Source organism: Malus domestica, chromosome 08, assembly GCF_042453785.1.
Source record: "Malus domestica chromosome 08, GDT2T_hap1".
NCBI lineage: Eukaryota > Viridiplantae > Streptophyta > Magnoliopsida > Rosales > Rosaceae > Malus > Malus domestica.
This window is the reverse complement of record NC_091668.1, coordinates 13,721,975-13,737,622: the sequence shown is the minus strand read 5'-3', so window position 1 is coordinate 13,737,622 and position 15,648 is coordinate 13,721,975. Positions and strand designations below refer to the sequence as shown.

At 36.5% G+C, this 15,648-nt stretch overlaps 1 protein-coding gene across 2 annotated transcripts; it reads left to right on the top strand.

The window, feature by feature from the left end:
* The first annotated feature begins 345 nt into the window (after positions 1–345).
* Positions 346–5,955, top strand: LOC103441461 (UPF0481 protein At3g47200-like). 2 transcript variants are annotated; one of them, XM_070827009.1, is made up of 3 exons: positions 346–574; positions 3,945–5,359; positions 5,579–5,955. In XM_070827009.1, exons 2-3 carry the CDS (start codon positions 3,993–3,995, stop codon positions 5,580–5,582), a joined length of 1,371 nt encoding a protein of 456 aa, XP_070683110.1. In that variant the 5' UTR covers positions 346–574; positions 3,945–3,992; the 3' UTR covers positions 5,583–5,955. The 2 variants fall into 2 exon arrangements, with proteins under 2 accessions (XP_070683110.1, XP_070683109.1); XM_070827008.1 differs by having other exon boundaries at positions 5,573–5,955.
* Positions 5,956–15,648: the final 9,693 nt, after the last annotated feature.

The following is a 15,648-nucleotide window of genomic DNA, read 5'->3' as shown; positions in this document are numbered from 1 at the left end:
AATCAAAATTTGAGAACTAATAAGGTTTTAATCAATGAACAGTAAAAACTAGAGACCGGATACTAATTTTTCCATTAATATATGAATGTTGTCTGTGTGAAATTGGTCAAAGTCGGACTGTCTGTACGCGTTCTCTTCATATATGATATGATACATTAATAATTATGAATGTTGCCTTTGTATAGACATTATTTGCTTCGTAGTTAAGAGGAAAATGTGGTGACTTTAAACTTTCCATTCAACACACTAACAAACGAATTTCTAACAATAATAAAATGAATAAGATAATCTGAAATCTTAAAAAGGAAGTTGTAGGGAAAAATAAATAGTGGATGCGTACAAGCATCTGCTTATCGTCAGGATAATCCTGAAGGAAAACCCTGTAACGTACCATCGCCATTGAGCTTGAAATAGCAAGGAAGCTCTGATCAATTGACCTAACTCCCTATGGCAACTCCCTTTTATATAAATTAAATAGCTCCATCATGTTATATATATTGAGAGAAATTAAACTTCATGTCTACCAGAGGAGCAACGCGTATTGAGCTTTTCTACACATCTCTACTAGATCAAGGTGCGAATTCACTTTTTTTTCTTCTAGTTTTTCGGTTTTCAATTTATAATCTCAGATAAGGACATGTCTAGTTCTTAAAGCTATTAGCTTCTGTATTATGTTTCATGGCAAAGTGGGATCCATTTGGAATTCAGCGATAGAAGGGAATTAATGTTCTAATTTTATGATTTCTTCCAGTATTGGAAGCTTACGTTTATCATTCTTTCAGAATTTGCGTTGTTAGAAGCTCACTAATATTATTATAGCTCCGTGTTCAATAGAGTTAATACAGGCCATATAGTTTTGATGCAGCGGAATATACGAATAATCTAAACCAGCTGCAAAACTCAAATTCGAGAAGACAAACTGAAATTCATTAATCCGAAATTCACACAAAAATTGATTGTAAAAAAGTCAGGAGTTTAAATGATACTATGAATAAAAGATTACATAATACAACTTCGTACGTAGGCTTAAATAAAAAACATAAAACCCTAATTCGTAGGAAACACTAGAGGTTTCAGGACAATTTATATACTTAATTAATTGTTCAAAAGTCACTTAGTACTACTAATTAAAGGTTTTAGATTTTTAATTTCGTAGATAGTAAGTTCGATATCAATTTATTCCCCTACTCTTATTATAAATATATCCTTATATCAACAAACAAGCAAAAAATTGATCACCACGAAACCAATCCTAGTCCAAAAGATAAACAAAAATAAAATGATTTAAAAATATCAAACTTTCCTAGAATTTTTAAAAACACTAATTTGTTTATTCAGACTATATTATTCTACACATCAAACCAAAATTATGTTAACTCAAACAACTCAGAATGGCATATATATCACACTCCTACATCAACTAAAGACTTTGGGGTTAATTATACTAACACCCATTGAAGTTTATCATTTTTCCACAAAAATATCTCAGATTTGGAACATTACACTAACACCCATTGATGTTTTAATTCACTTTCACTTCCATCCCCTAAGGATGAAATTACCCTTGTACTTAATTATTTAAAAAATAAAAACTTTTATAGATAAATAGGAAAAAAAATTATTAAAAAGAAACCCTAGATGCATATCTTATATTAGCAAACCTCTTCTTCCCTGCAAATTTCTTAGCTAGAACCACCCCCCACCCTCCTAATGTCAGCATTAAAACTTTGAAAACAAGGGAAGCAGCGATTATTTTCCTTTCTTGATCTCATACTGTTCACATGCTCCACCCAGAGAGCATATATACACAAGGTCATTTTCACTAAAGGATTCAATAGGTGCCTGCTGCCTGGTGTTATTGCATCCGCATCCAGTTATTTTCTGCACACCAGGCAATAACATGTATAGCCATTGCTTCTCTTGCTGTAATGCTGTCTGGTGTTATTGCATCCACAACCTGTAGATGGCGATTTCCCACATTGATAAATCTTGCAAGAGGATTTCTTATGTTTTTTTCTTTCTAATGTTTTTTTTGGGTCAAACAATAGATTTTGTTATATTAGATGTTAGATTAGCCTCTCTATAAATGGGGGTAAGGCTAGCCGACATTCACCTCTCCCAGACCCTGCGTAAAGCGGGAGCCTTGTGCACTGGGTACGACCTTTTTTTAGATGTTAGATTAGCCATCGACGTGGTTCGAACCCATGCCATCTTGCAAGAGCTCTAATCCTTTCTAATGTTTAAATGTAATTTTTTGAATTTGATTCATTTATCTATAAATTTTTAATTTTAGATAATTAAATAGAAGGGTAATTTCGTCCTTATGGGGTGAATGTGAAAGTGAATTAAAACATCAAGCAATGTTAGTGTAATATTTCAAACCTGTCGGAGTTTTGTAAAAAATAATAAACCTCAAAGTGTGTTAGTGTAATTAACCTTAACTATGACATGAGCAAAAATAATCCATTAACCTGTAATTTATCAATTCTCCAATCATGTTTTTGATTGAACGTCGTTTATTTTTTTTATTTATTATATCTCAGGCCCAAGTTTTCATGATTGAACAAGAATTTGTGGTACAATCTTTTGCGTTTCCTTGCTTCATTCTACTTTATAATATGTCAACTAAATGGAAATATGGGTTTTAATGTGTAATATATATTTAAGAACATCTCCGACTCATAGGATAAAACTTAAAATATACGCTGTATACCTCCCCCAAATCATCTTCAACTATTAGAGTAAAATAAGCCTTGGCGAGAAAATATATCTTTGAGCTAGATTCCCTCTAGAAACTAAAGTCTGGCTTAAATTATTCTGGACCCACCAAGCTGTTATATTTCAATTTTTTGTTTTTGTTTTTACTTATAATCCAACCGCTGTGATCAAATGAGATCAAATCTAACGATTAAAAAAAGACCTAACGGCCCAAAATTAGATCTAGCGTCTAAAATAATTTAAAATAATTATTTAAATCAAATTTTATTTAAAACTTTGTAAATACTTGCCACTTAGTACTATAGTCTAGTGGTATTCCTCTTTAGTTGTAAGTGAGAGGTGTTAGGTTCGATTCTCGCCAAAGGCAAGTTTGAACCATATTATTGCTAGCCCATTGTGAGGCTAAACCCACCACCTCCCCTTTAGTATAGATAATTTCGTTTGTTAACCAAAAAGGAAATAAATAAATAAAAAAAAAAACTTTGTAAATACTTGCGTATTTGTGTGATTTTTAATTTTATTTTTTTTAGTACATTGATATTTCTACACTAAGGAGAACGGGAATTCGGCTAAGCCACACAATGGGCAGCCTAATTTGGTATCGAATTCGCCATCTACGAGATTCGAACATACGACCTTCACTTACAAGTGAAGAGGAATACCATTAGATCGTAATACTAAGTAACGATTTTTAATTATTTGTGGGAATATAAATATTTTTTTGGTGTGCATAAAAATAAATTAGGATAATCTACATAAATTTTATTTTTAAAATGTTACCGAAAATAAATAACTAGACTAAAATCATTATTTAGTAATCTTGAGCTAAAATTTTAAGCCATAACCACTGGAAGAGAAATGCAGTTTCTGGATTATGACTTAAAATTTTCTAGCTTAAATTTTCAAGCTTCATCCCCATGAAGATGGTCGAAATTTTGTAACAGAAACATCAAAATCTAGCTAGTAGCTAGTAGTAATTTTGTAACAGAAACATCCAAATATACAAACAGTTGAAAGAGACAGCGTTAGTTTATCTTCTTTTATCGGAAAGGCAACTTCATAAAACAAACATTTAAAATAAGAACACAGCGTTGACCAAGTTTTTTTTATATGAACTTAACAAGCCAAACTTACCCGATTCTCAATCTTTCAATTTTTTTTCACCTTATTTTGGTCGGAGGATATCGAAATGTAAGTAATGAAATGTTTGTTAATTGTGGTTCTAGGAACCTCATATCATCATTGACATCCATTACAATCACGAACACATCAAAATGGAACTAAGCAATCATGATCCACTAGTAACTTCGATGAGTGAGGAGTTGGATAGATTGCCTCCACTGTCTCCTTCGTGTTGTATCTACAGAGTTCCTAAGCGACTACGACGTGTAAGTGAAAAGGCCTACACACCTCAAGTAGTCTCTATAGGCCCCCTTCACCATGGCAAGGAAACCTTAAAAGCCATGGAAGAGCTCAAATATAGATACCTAAAAGATTTTTTAGATCGTACCGATGTTAAGTTGGAGTACTGCATAAGAAGAATAAGGGACAAAGAAGCAGTGCTGCGCAGTTGCTATGCAGAGACCATTAAGTTTACCAGTGATGAATTTGTAAGAATCATTCTAGTGGATGCGGCCTTCATCATTGAGATCTTAATGAGGTTTCGTTACAAGAAATTGCGAGTTCCGACTGACCGGATATTCAACAAACCAAGGATGTTAGAGGATGTATGGCCTGACATGCGGATGCTTGAAAATCAACTGCCGTTTTTCATTCTTGTGGATCTTTTTGATCAGGAGAGAAATAGAGTCGACACTGAGACGACTTCCATAATTGATCTTTCGCACCATTTCTTCAAAAATCTAATGTATCTAAAAGATACGGAAGATGCTTTGCCCCAAATACGTCCTCCTCATGAGGTAGAACATTTCGTTGATTTTGTTAGAAAGTTATATCCATTGCCACCACCATCAGTATTGGAAGTACCACAAGCTCGAGGGCAATCTAAAACTCTAGCCATATCTAGCATGAGGTCATCATCATTTGTAGTGGATGTACAACAAGCTCAAGGGCCACTCGAAACTCTACTCACACTCACACCCAGCATGACACAGTTGTACCGCGCTGGAGTCAAGTTTAAGGTGGGATCTAGTAGAAATATATTTGACATAAGATTTGAAGATGGGGTATTGGAATTTCCAAAAATTACAATAAGTGATCAATCAGAAGTTACACTCACAAATCTCCTTGTCTATGAACAAAGCCTATGCCAGAAAGTTGAGAATTACATAAACGATTATGTTGTCATCTTGAACGTTCTTATGAAAACCCCAGAAGACGTGGAATTGCTTGTTAAGAATGGAATTGTTGAAAACAAGCTAGGTGACAGCAGTAAGGGGTGTACCATGATTAAGAACCTAGCGGATGGGGTCGTTATGGACTCGGAGGAGTTCTACTTTGCCACTCTTTGTGACGACCTGACCAAGTACTACAAAATGTTCAGGCACAGAGGGATGGAATATTTGATAAAACATTTTTTCAACTCACCTTGGACAACTAAAGAAATCATTGCAGCTGTTATTCTTCTAGTGCTCACTCTCATACAGACGGTCTGCTCTGTTATCTCTGCTAGGCAAAAACAGTAAGCTTCTCCTTCTTAACAACTACTTTTCCATTTTCTGAAATTGCTGTTGGTGGTTGTTTATCACAAATTTTCTTTTTGTGTCTTTGTCTCAACTTTAAGAAGTTTAGAGAAAGAAGAAAAAAATTGCGTGTTTTGAAGTGCATATATTGACATACTTTAAGCTAATTTTCCGAAATTCTGAATTCTGCACGGTTAACTTCTTTTATATAGTTTCAGGTAGCAGCAATGTAATTACCAGGAAGCTACTTTGCTGTGGCTGTAGGGAGCATGTTTGGGATACTTCATGTTATCTGGCGCCTCATAAAAAATGGATTCTAGAAAAGCCTACAGATTAAGCTTTAACACATGTTGCCCCAGTCTTTCTGCCCTTCATATCTAAAGTAGAAGCCGATGCTTGCGTCTTGTGACCTTAGGAAGCTAATCTCGCTTAATTCTCTATTTATTTTTAAAAAGATGTAAATATTGAACAAGATTATTAGAAATGTGCCTATTAGCTTTGTCCCATTGCAACTGTATGCCTCAAACTGTACATTGTCCTTTTCCTGAAGATGATTATAATTTTCTCTTTAAAGTAATCAGTTGTTTCTTCACTACTCTCTTGTAAGTTATATATAAGGATAATGCTATAGGTGACATATCCCGACCCGAAATGTCTACTAGGACTCCGAATCGAGCTATGCTGGCCAACACCTGGAAGGTGACGAAGCCATAAAGTGTGATAATATATAAAATGTGATAAATTAAAATCTAAAAGTGCGCAAGTACACAAGTGCGCGGTGAGCGGATCTGGACCTATTTCACGCGTAATACAGAGCATAGGTATAGTACAGTAAGGTGAGATAATGATTATACCATCATAAAAAACATATATGCTAAAAAGTGCCATGAATCTTCGTTGATACGGAACTCTGCTGCTAGAACCTGGAGGGGTACAAAAACAAAAAATGTGAGTGAGTGAAATAAAACTCTTCAAACCAATTCCAACTACCAAAGATAGTAGCCCCTCGCCGTAATACCTGTTTAATTTCCTAGAAAATAACAGGCGTGACTATAAATCAAAACCATAACCAAAATAATAGTCTTACGGTTATGCTACATCAAATAGCTTAACAGGAATGAGCAACCCAGGTGAAATAAACCAATAGGAAATGGCATGTTAGCCGGATCCACCTATCATGTACGGTTGAATCAATATCTCATCCCATATATGCTAGCATCTCATCATATATCTCATCATAAATATATGCTAGCATCTCATCATATATCATCACATATATGCTAGCATCTCATCACATATCTCATCATAAATATATGCTAGCATCTCATTACATATCTCATCACATATTGATGTGAAAAATAAGTTAACACACAAAATTAAACCCTCTTTTTATCAAATGTAGTAAAGTATGTAAGTAGGGATCGTTCTAGGCCGGGGATTAGGAGGGATTGCTAAACACTTGAAAACTGACTTAAAAACATAAAAACAAAATTTAAAACACTAAACTAGACTCAAAGAATGCAAAACTATACTTTAAAATACTTAAACAAACATAAAACTCAAAACAGCAACCTAATGACTCAAAACTGCCTAAAAACCACTTTCTGGGCAGTTTTGAGAACCTAACAAGAACTTGGACGAAGTTGGATGAAAACTTGAATCAAAACACTTAGAAACACAAATCAAAACACTTTCTAACTAATCTAAGACTTCAAAATAAAGGGGGATTTGTTTTGGACGAAATTTGAAAACAAAACAGAAACTTTAAAACAAAACAGATTGTAAAACGTTTTTGGATGAAAAGGATGGATAAAAGGCTAGTTAGGAGGTTCTTCTCCACACATGACACACTTGCAAACAAAATGATTTTCAGTTGTTCTTTCAATAAATTATGAAACTCAACACCCCAAGTTAATTAGATACGCTTAAATTAACCTTCAAGTTCTCCTTAAGTTAATGAATTGGATGGAAAAGCGCATACAACAATTCAAAGCATTCCTCAAAGGTTCCTTACGTGATGAGCACAATAAAGATACAATCAAGAATCATGAAGCACAATGAGAACTATAAGTGTTGACGATGCATTCGTTACTATGATGAGCATGAAACTAGTGCCAAGAATTCATTCAACGCGATCGTTTTCAAGCGACCTTCACTACTTGTGATTATAAGATTGTAACTATTAGGTGAAACTCCCTCATAATCTAGCATCATATTCATGCATGAAAACTAAGCGTGCACTCTCAATCAACATACACAAATAAGTTATCAATCAAGTAGATGAACGAATTGAATCCGCAACTTATGAAATAACAACTGAATGTAATCAAATCATATTGCAAGCATGTACATGGTTTCGAATCACCCCCCAACTAAGGGGGTTTAGTTCCTCATTCTTGCAATACAAAGATACATAAAATTAGACATTAAAATCCAAGGAAAGAAAACACCTAAAATGCTCCAACTTGGAAAGCAAGTGCATCAATGGATCTCCCTTCCTCCTTGTTGCGGCATGAAGCTTGTGGATAGATTTTTGGGTGGATTTATGGTGTAGAATGGATGGGGAATGATATGGAGGGGTTTAGGGTGAGTGTGGAAGAGTGTTTGATGGTTGGAAGGTGGTGGAGAACTAGGCAAAAAGGGTAGAAGAAGGTGGAGTGGCTGTTATGTTTTCTAGGCACTAGAATGGTGTTTTTGGGGTGTTTTGCTTCCTAGGGTGTGTATGGACGAATTTTTGTGATAAAATGATGAATATGGGGGATTATTATTTGGCCAAGGGGTGTAAACATGTATTTATAGGCCCCAAAAACCTTAGAAAATCAGGTTAGGCTAGGGATGAAATGCATGGCAAGTTGGTGTGTGTGGTGTGCAATGGTCCAAGGGTGAAAATGAAGTGATGATGCAAAGTGTGAAGGGTAAAATGGAGTGGTGTTGCAGCTAGGGAGCATGAATGATTGTGTACATTGCATAGAGATGGAAAGGGAGGTGAAATGTGTCAACAAATGGGTCAAAGGTGCAACAACATGTGTGACACATGCCATTGGATTCCAAATGTGAATGATGGAGCATCAATTGGTGCATGTAATGGATGTAAAGGTTGTCTAAAATCTAATGGGTGAAGGGAACAAGAGGTATCAAGCAATTGAGTGAAATAATTAAATGAATTAAAGCATGAAATCAGAAATTATGTAGGGCACAAGAGTGATCAAGCATGGCATGGGAATCCAAAGGGAATTCTATGTGTTTTGCATGGCAAGGAGTGTGCAACTTGGAGTGACAAATTTTTGGGCTGAATTCTTTATCTTTTGGACACTAATTCTTCACATTCTTGGCCTCTTTAGTTCTCAAATTCGTCCATCCACTTTGGCCCATGCATTTGCTATCCATTCCAAGCCCGAAACATGCTCCAAAGGCCTCCAAAATGCATCTTCTTGCATACTTTGTACTTAGAGTCTTTCACTTTGCATGTGGGCTTCTTTGCATGTGTATGAGTTGTCATTGTTTATCCTTGCAATTACACACACACACTTGCACACACATATGCCCAAAACGTCCATCCTCATGCATGCAATCCATTTGAGCCCAATATTGATCCAACATGCACCAAAATGCACTTTTCTTGCCAAGGTTGTTATTAAGACCTACAAACAAATGAAAATGGCTTTAAACACTAAAATAACTAAAGAAACACAATGTAAACGCACAAGAACAAGCCAATTAAGTCGCATAAATATGCTCCTATCACATATATGCTAGCATCTCATTACATATCTCATCACATATATGCTAGCATCTCATCACATATCTCATCATAAACATATGCTAGCATCTCATCACATATTTCATTATATATGCTAGCTCATCACATATCTCATCATATATGCTAACTCATAAGTCAGAGTCACCTCTAGTGACTTGTACGACTTATCCATAGCTCAATAAGTATACCTGCACACAAGTCGGAAGCACCTAAAGTGGTCTGTACGACATGACTGGGTGTAAATAAATACGCTCAAGTGCTACGATCACGTGAAGATTGTGCGAATAATTGTGGGTTACCTACGAGTCGAAACCACCTATAGTGGTATGTATGACATGACTGTGCATTTACCTTGGATCCAAGGTGAGCGTAAGGTGCGGGAGGTGAACATCACGTGAAGGACTATACCCTGGCCACGGGCAGGAGCACTAACATCGGGGTGCAAGTTTATGAGCTCTAAATACATCTCATCACACATCTCGTATAACTAAAGCAATCTCATATGACATGTATACTCACAGGCAACTTGTTCGACAATATCGGAGTTGCCTAAAACATAAATGTAGTCATGTCATAACTCAATCATTTCAACTAATACCATAACTCACATAAACTTACCGGGGTGTCTTGAATTCACCTTTGCATTTCAGAGCGTTCACCCTTAATTACGTGCAAGTAACATACATGTGAATATACCAGGATGTAAATCTAAAATTTGACCATATCATGATATTTCCAAACATATAACATATATACAAATGGCATAAAATGCATAAGCTGTATTCCCCACTCCACTCCTGAACTAATTACCTTCAAAAATAATTATCAGTACTAAGCCCAACTAAACACTATTTTAATTAACTATCATTACTAACTATTTTTCACTTCAATGTTACGATTCTTCACACATTGATTTATAATCAACATTTAACCACTAAAACATAAGGTTTAATCTCACATTTTCCACCAAGCTCCTTCACATTGCTCAATTCCTCAAACAAGGCTATTGTCTCAATTATTTAGTTTCATTTATTGTATGGCTGCATCTAACGTCTCGTTAAACTGCCTACGTACCCTAAACAGGGATCAACCAATCGTATTTCACAATAATTACTTCAAAACATTCATAGTAATCGTAAGTAATAATCGATTTATAAACGTTTATAGAATTATCAATCATATATATATATACACACATACATACGATAGAAAGGACAAGACTCACTCACCAGGAGTCCACGCTATGATTCTCTAGCACGCACATCAAGGTGTCCCGAACGATTAGCGACTGTGACCAATTATAGAATCACATCTCAGAACTCTTATCAATAGAATACGTAATTCACATAAAGCACATCCTTAAGGACGTTCTAAAATAGTTTGAGACCAATTGACCACAAGTCAACCGTCAATCGAAGATCGATGGTTGGGTCCACAACCCTGCAAAACTCGATCCAGAAGATCCGCATCTCAGATTTCTAATTCGCAAACTCCAAACATACACATTATACTTCTAGAATAACATACTAAAATTTCATTACGATCCAACGGTTGGACCTCCGCCAATTGCCCAAAATCAAGTGGTGGTTAACATTTATTTTATGAACTTACAAATCCAATTCAGGAAGATCCGTACATTGGATTCCCGATCCGTAAATTCCTATGATCCTTAAATATTACGTATTATAATGTATCCAAGTTTGGTGATGATCCAGCAGTCGGATCGTCGATTCATATTTTGGCCAAACCAAGTATCGTAACAAAATTTAATTCAAACGATCAACCTATGACATTCGGATATCAAAACTGAATTTAGGGCATTTAATTTAGCTTAAAAGTAGCATCGACGGTCTCCTGGCCACGTGCCGCCGCGAGTGGCGGTCTCCCCAACTTGCCGGAAAATACAACTATTTCTAAAAATTACCAAAATTTACAGGAACGAAGATCTCAATGAATAGAGTAACTTTTATACCTGTGACCAAGGCCAATTTGGCCGGTAAGAGCTTAAATTTTACATAAATCTGTCGGAAACCCTAAAGATAGGTGTTCTTGAATTGTCACCTTCGGTGCTCCATCGCCTCTACCATTGGTTGGGCTTTGTTCCAAACCTCAAGGAGAGTTTAGTGGTGGTGGTAATTGTAGGAAAACGTTTCAAATTTGAGTGATTCGAACACAAAACGGCCGCACCCCACCGTGCGGGTTCACTCATTTTCAAGGCCAAAACCCTTGATTTTTTAGGTGTAATAGGAAGATGGAAGGTCACAGGGAGGTTTCCAATTGGTTGCTTGAAGAAATTTACCAGGAAAAGCCGTCGGAGGGATGAATTTGGGTCGCCGGAGTCCACGGGTCACACGAACCCAATTCTTTTTCCTTTCTCTTCTTCTCTCATTTCCCTCCTTTCTTTTCCCTCCCATTGGTCCTTCACTTCTCTCCTCTTCCTGATTGGGCAGCAGCCATTTCCTTCTCCTCCTTTCTTCTTCTCCCCTATTCCTTTTCTTTTTCTTCCCCCTTTCCATCACATACACACACACAGACACACACACACTTGTCCTCCTAATTTAGCATACATTAATATAATATAAGTAGAGTAGTTATTTCTTCCAAATACTTACAGTTCGTAATTTCAAATTCACTTCTGCTTGCGCTTACTCGTTCATATCGTCGAGTACTTCAGAAATACACTAAAAGAATATTTAGTACGTCTCACTATATGTTGATCAACGAAGGTCAGTACCTTCTCCTCTAAGGGCATTTTCGTAAAATCAAGCTTTAAAATTTACAAAAACCATAATTTTTAGGGACGGGCTGTCACAATAGGAAAACCAAATTTTTAAACCAAATTTGCAAACTAAAGGGTGATGCGATATATACTTAATTTGTGCACTAAATAGTGCGGCACCAATCAAATTTGTTCTTTAATTCAAATTGAAGTTTGAGTAATAATTCTGATAAAATTTTGAGGTTAATAAAGGGAAATGAGTGTACGGTTGGAAATCAGTGGCACAAACATGATGAACGAACTTGATTTGAATTATGAATGTTTCAACTTTCAAGTTGCTAAGATGATTAGGGTTGGTTTGGTATAAGATACCGAACCGAAAAGGGATCCCAAATCTCAAACCGTCTATTTTTGGGATGAAATTTGAAGATCGATTCCGAATCGAAATTTCAGTATTTCCAAGATGTTATCATTATTTCGAGATAGATCGGGACTGAATTTTGATTTTGGGCTGAAAGTTGAGATATTTTGGCTTTTGGTCTGAAATTTTGTCAACCCAATTTCATATCAATTGAAATTTGAGTCTTTTACTTCATACTAATTTAAAATTTCATAGCCCTAATTGAAATACCAATTGTTCTTCAAATACCAATTCATTCATACCATTTAAATTGACGCTCCAAAGTGCCAAACTACTTAATTTCAAACTTTATTTCTAATATATTCTGCCATCCAACTACTTAAATTCAACATTCAACATGCATGTAACAAAACTAAAATAAGTTAAGCAACAAACTCAAAAGCAAAAAAAATAAGTTACAAATCAAAGTTCCAAAATAAAATAAGTTTAGTTACAAACCTTAAAAAAAAAAAAAAAAAAAAAAAAAAGCTTAAATTAAGTTCATGAAGATTGTTGCCTTCTTCGGCCCCTTGCAATTGTTGATGATTGTTGTTGGTCCCTCACTATTGTCAGTAAAAAAAGAAATTGTTTAGAACAACCAATTAAATAGTCAAATTGAAACATATGTCAATAATAAAATAAAAGAGTACTATTAGTGTAGGAGAATCTGTTTAGGATTCTTTTGGGCTAGATCTTGTAAATCCCCGTGGGCTTAGGATTACTTGTATCTCAAGTCAAGTGACTAGTATATATTTGCAATATTTGTTATCAATGAAATCAAGGAATTACAATTCTACATGGAATCACTAGTTTTAGGTTCCTTTTTTTCCTGGTACAACCCTAGCCTCCTTCCTCTTGCTTCCCAAATTGTCGTCCCCCTCTAGGTTAATATTCCCCCACTTTTAATTCATTTGCTGTGCTTCCCTCCTACATATTTTCCATTGCTACACAAGCTTCTTCATCCTTTACCCTCACTAGATCCTCTCTCTCCAGTCCTAATGTTGCTCACTTTTTGAAACTCACAGATTTCAACTATCTTCTTTGGCTTAGTCGAATGAAGTCGTTTCTTCTCAACCACAATTTATTTGGCTACGTTGATGGCACGACTTCGGCCCCTGCCACCACTCTTCCTGCTGCTGACAAGGAACCTATTAAACCGAATTCGGCTTCTTCTTTATGGTTTCAAATTGATCAACTGGTTGTCAGTTATTTGACTTCCACTCTTTCCGAACCTATTTTGTCACTTACCATTGGCAAAACATTTGCCAAAGACATCTGGGATTGTCTCGATACCCATTTTTCTCAGGCTTCACTGGTAATGCCATAATCACCAATTTCAACTTCTGGCACTTAAGAAAGGCTCCTGCTCCATCTCTGATTATCTTCACCAGGCTAAGGTTATTACTGATTATCTTGCTGCTATTAATCAACCTGTTTCTAATAATGATTTGGTGAGCTCTATCCTTAAAGGTCTTGTCCTGATTTTTTGATATTTGTTACAGCTATTATTAACTCTCCCCCTTGACCAGAGTTCCCTGATTTGTGCTTAAGTCTCATGACTTTCGAGGCACATGCCAAATATGACCACAACACTGTTCTAATGCTTGCTGCTATCCCTGCCCCAGCCTTTTCCTCTCATAGGCCAGTCCCCAGAGCCCAATCATGTGCAACCTCATCAAGGCCTTCAGTAGCAGCCTCCAACTGCCTTTCATGTCCAAGGCCCAGTTAATCCTATGCCGCAGCAGCCCCATGCACCGCAACACCCATTTCCATGCCCTTGTCAGCATCAAGCCCGCACCTTCCACAATCAGCGTCCACATGATTGTAGTTGAGGACGTGGCTGTGGTGATCTTTGTGGCAGTGGTCGCAGTGGTTACGATGGTTGGTCTGCAAACCTATGGGCTTTTCAACCTCATCCCCAACAAGGTATTCTTGGTGCTCCTTTATGGCTTTGGTGTAATTTCTACAATTCTCCTAGGCATCATGTCTCTGTTTGCCCTCACCGCCTTGGTCCTCCTTTTGCCAGCTATCATGCTCTTCCACCTAGTGTAGCTAATGATCCAACACGGTACTTCGACACCGGTGCCACTCATCATATGACCAATAATGGAGCTGCTCTCCATGACCCTTTTTCCTTATCATGGTAACGATTCTGTTCTCGTGGGTAATGAGGTCTCTCTCCCTATTAATCACACTAGTTCTCTTCCTTTCACTCTCGGTTCTCATAAATTTCAGTTGAATAATGTCCTACATGTTCCATCCCTTAAGAAAAATCTACTATCTGCTTCTCAATTTACTATAGATAATTCAGTTGTTGTCACTATTCATCATTTTGGTCAAGCTATTTCTAACTTTTATACTGGTTCTCCGTTGTTTTAGGGCCACTATGAGGGTCACATCTATCTTGTGCTGTCGTCCCGTCCGTCCACCTTCCATGTCGCCTCCTCTTCCCTATGGCACTCCCGTTTTGAACATTCATCGTTTGAAGTTTTATATCAATTATCTTTAGGTTCTATGTCTAAATTAAATTAGGCCTTTTGTAAGCCATGCACGTTTTCTAAGTCAAACAAGCTTTCTTTTACTTTAAATAATATTAGTGCTCCATTTCTGTTTTATTTAATTCACTCTAATGTTTGGATGTCCTTTACTTCGTCTCTTTCCAGTTTCCCTTAGTATGTGCTATTTACAAATGATCATAGTCATTACTCATGGATTTTGCCTATGCATGCCAAATCCGAAGTTTTTACACACTTCGAATCACTCTGCAATATGGTGAAAATATATTTAACTCCTCCATTAAATTCTTTCAAAATGATGGTGGTACATAATACATTAATATTTCTTTTAAATCTTTTGTCATAATATAGGAATCGTTCATCGTGTCTCATGTCCTCACATCCCTGAACAAAATGGTTTGTGAAGTGCAAGCATTGTCAGATCTCCATTGTCACACAACTTCTCCTTAACACCTCTCATGCCCTGTCATCTTTATGGGTCGAAGTTGCTCTCACAGCCACCTTTATTATTAATCTTCTTCCTTATTTGAGTCTTGGTTGGTCTAGTCTCTATTTTTGTCTCTTTGGTCATCACCCTAATTTGTCCACTCTCTGTAAGTTTGGTTGTGCATGTTACCCGCACTTAGGAGTTTATGTTACTAACAAATTGGAACCTCGTTCCAAAGAATGTGTTTTTGTAGGTTACAGCCTACAATACAAAGGATATTAGTGTCTTTACCCGGAAACTAATCGAGTTTTCATCTATTGTCATGTCACGTTTAACAAGATCACTTTCCCATTTGAACGTTATGCTGCCCCTGCAGCCTCATCCACCACTGTGCCAATTCTCCTAGAGCCCAACACTACTTTCGAACTTGTAGTGTCCAACCTTGTAGCTTCAGCAACTCCTGCTT

What these genes read in the sequence shown, in the direction of transcription:
- LOC103441461 (XM_070827008.1), top strand. Translation starts at nt 3,993, where the DNA reads ATGGAACTAAGCAATCATGATCCACTAGTAACTTCGATGAGTGAGGAG.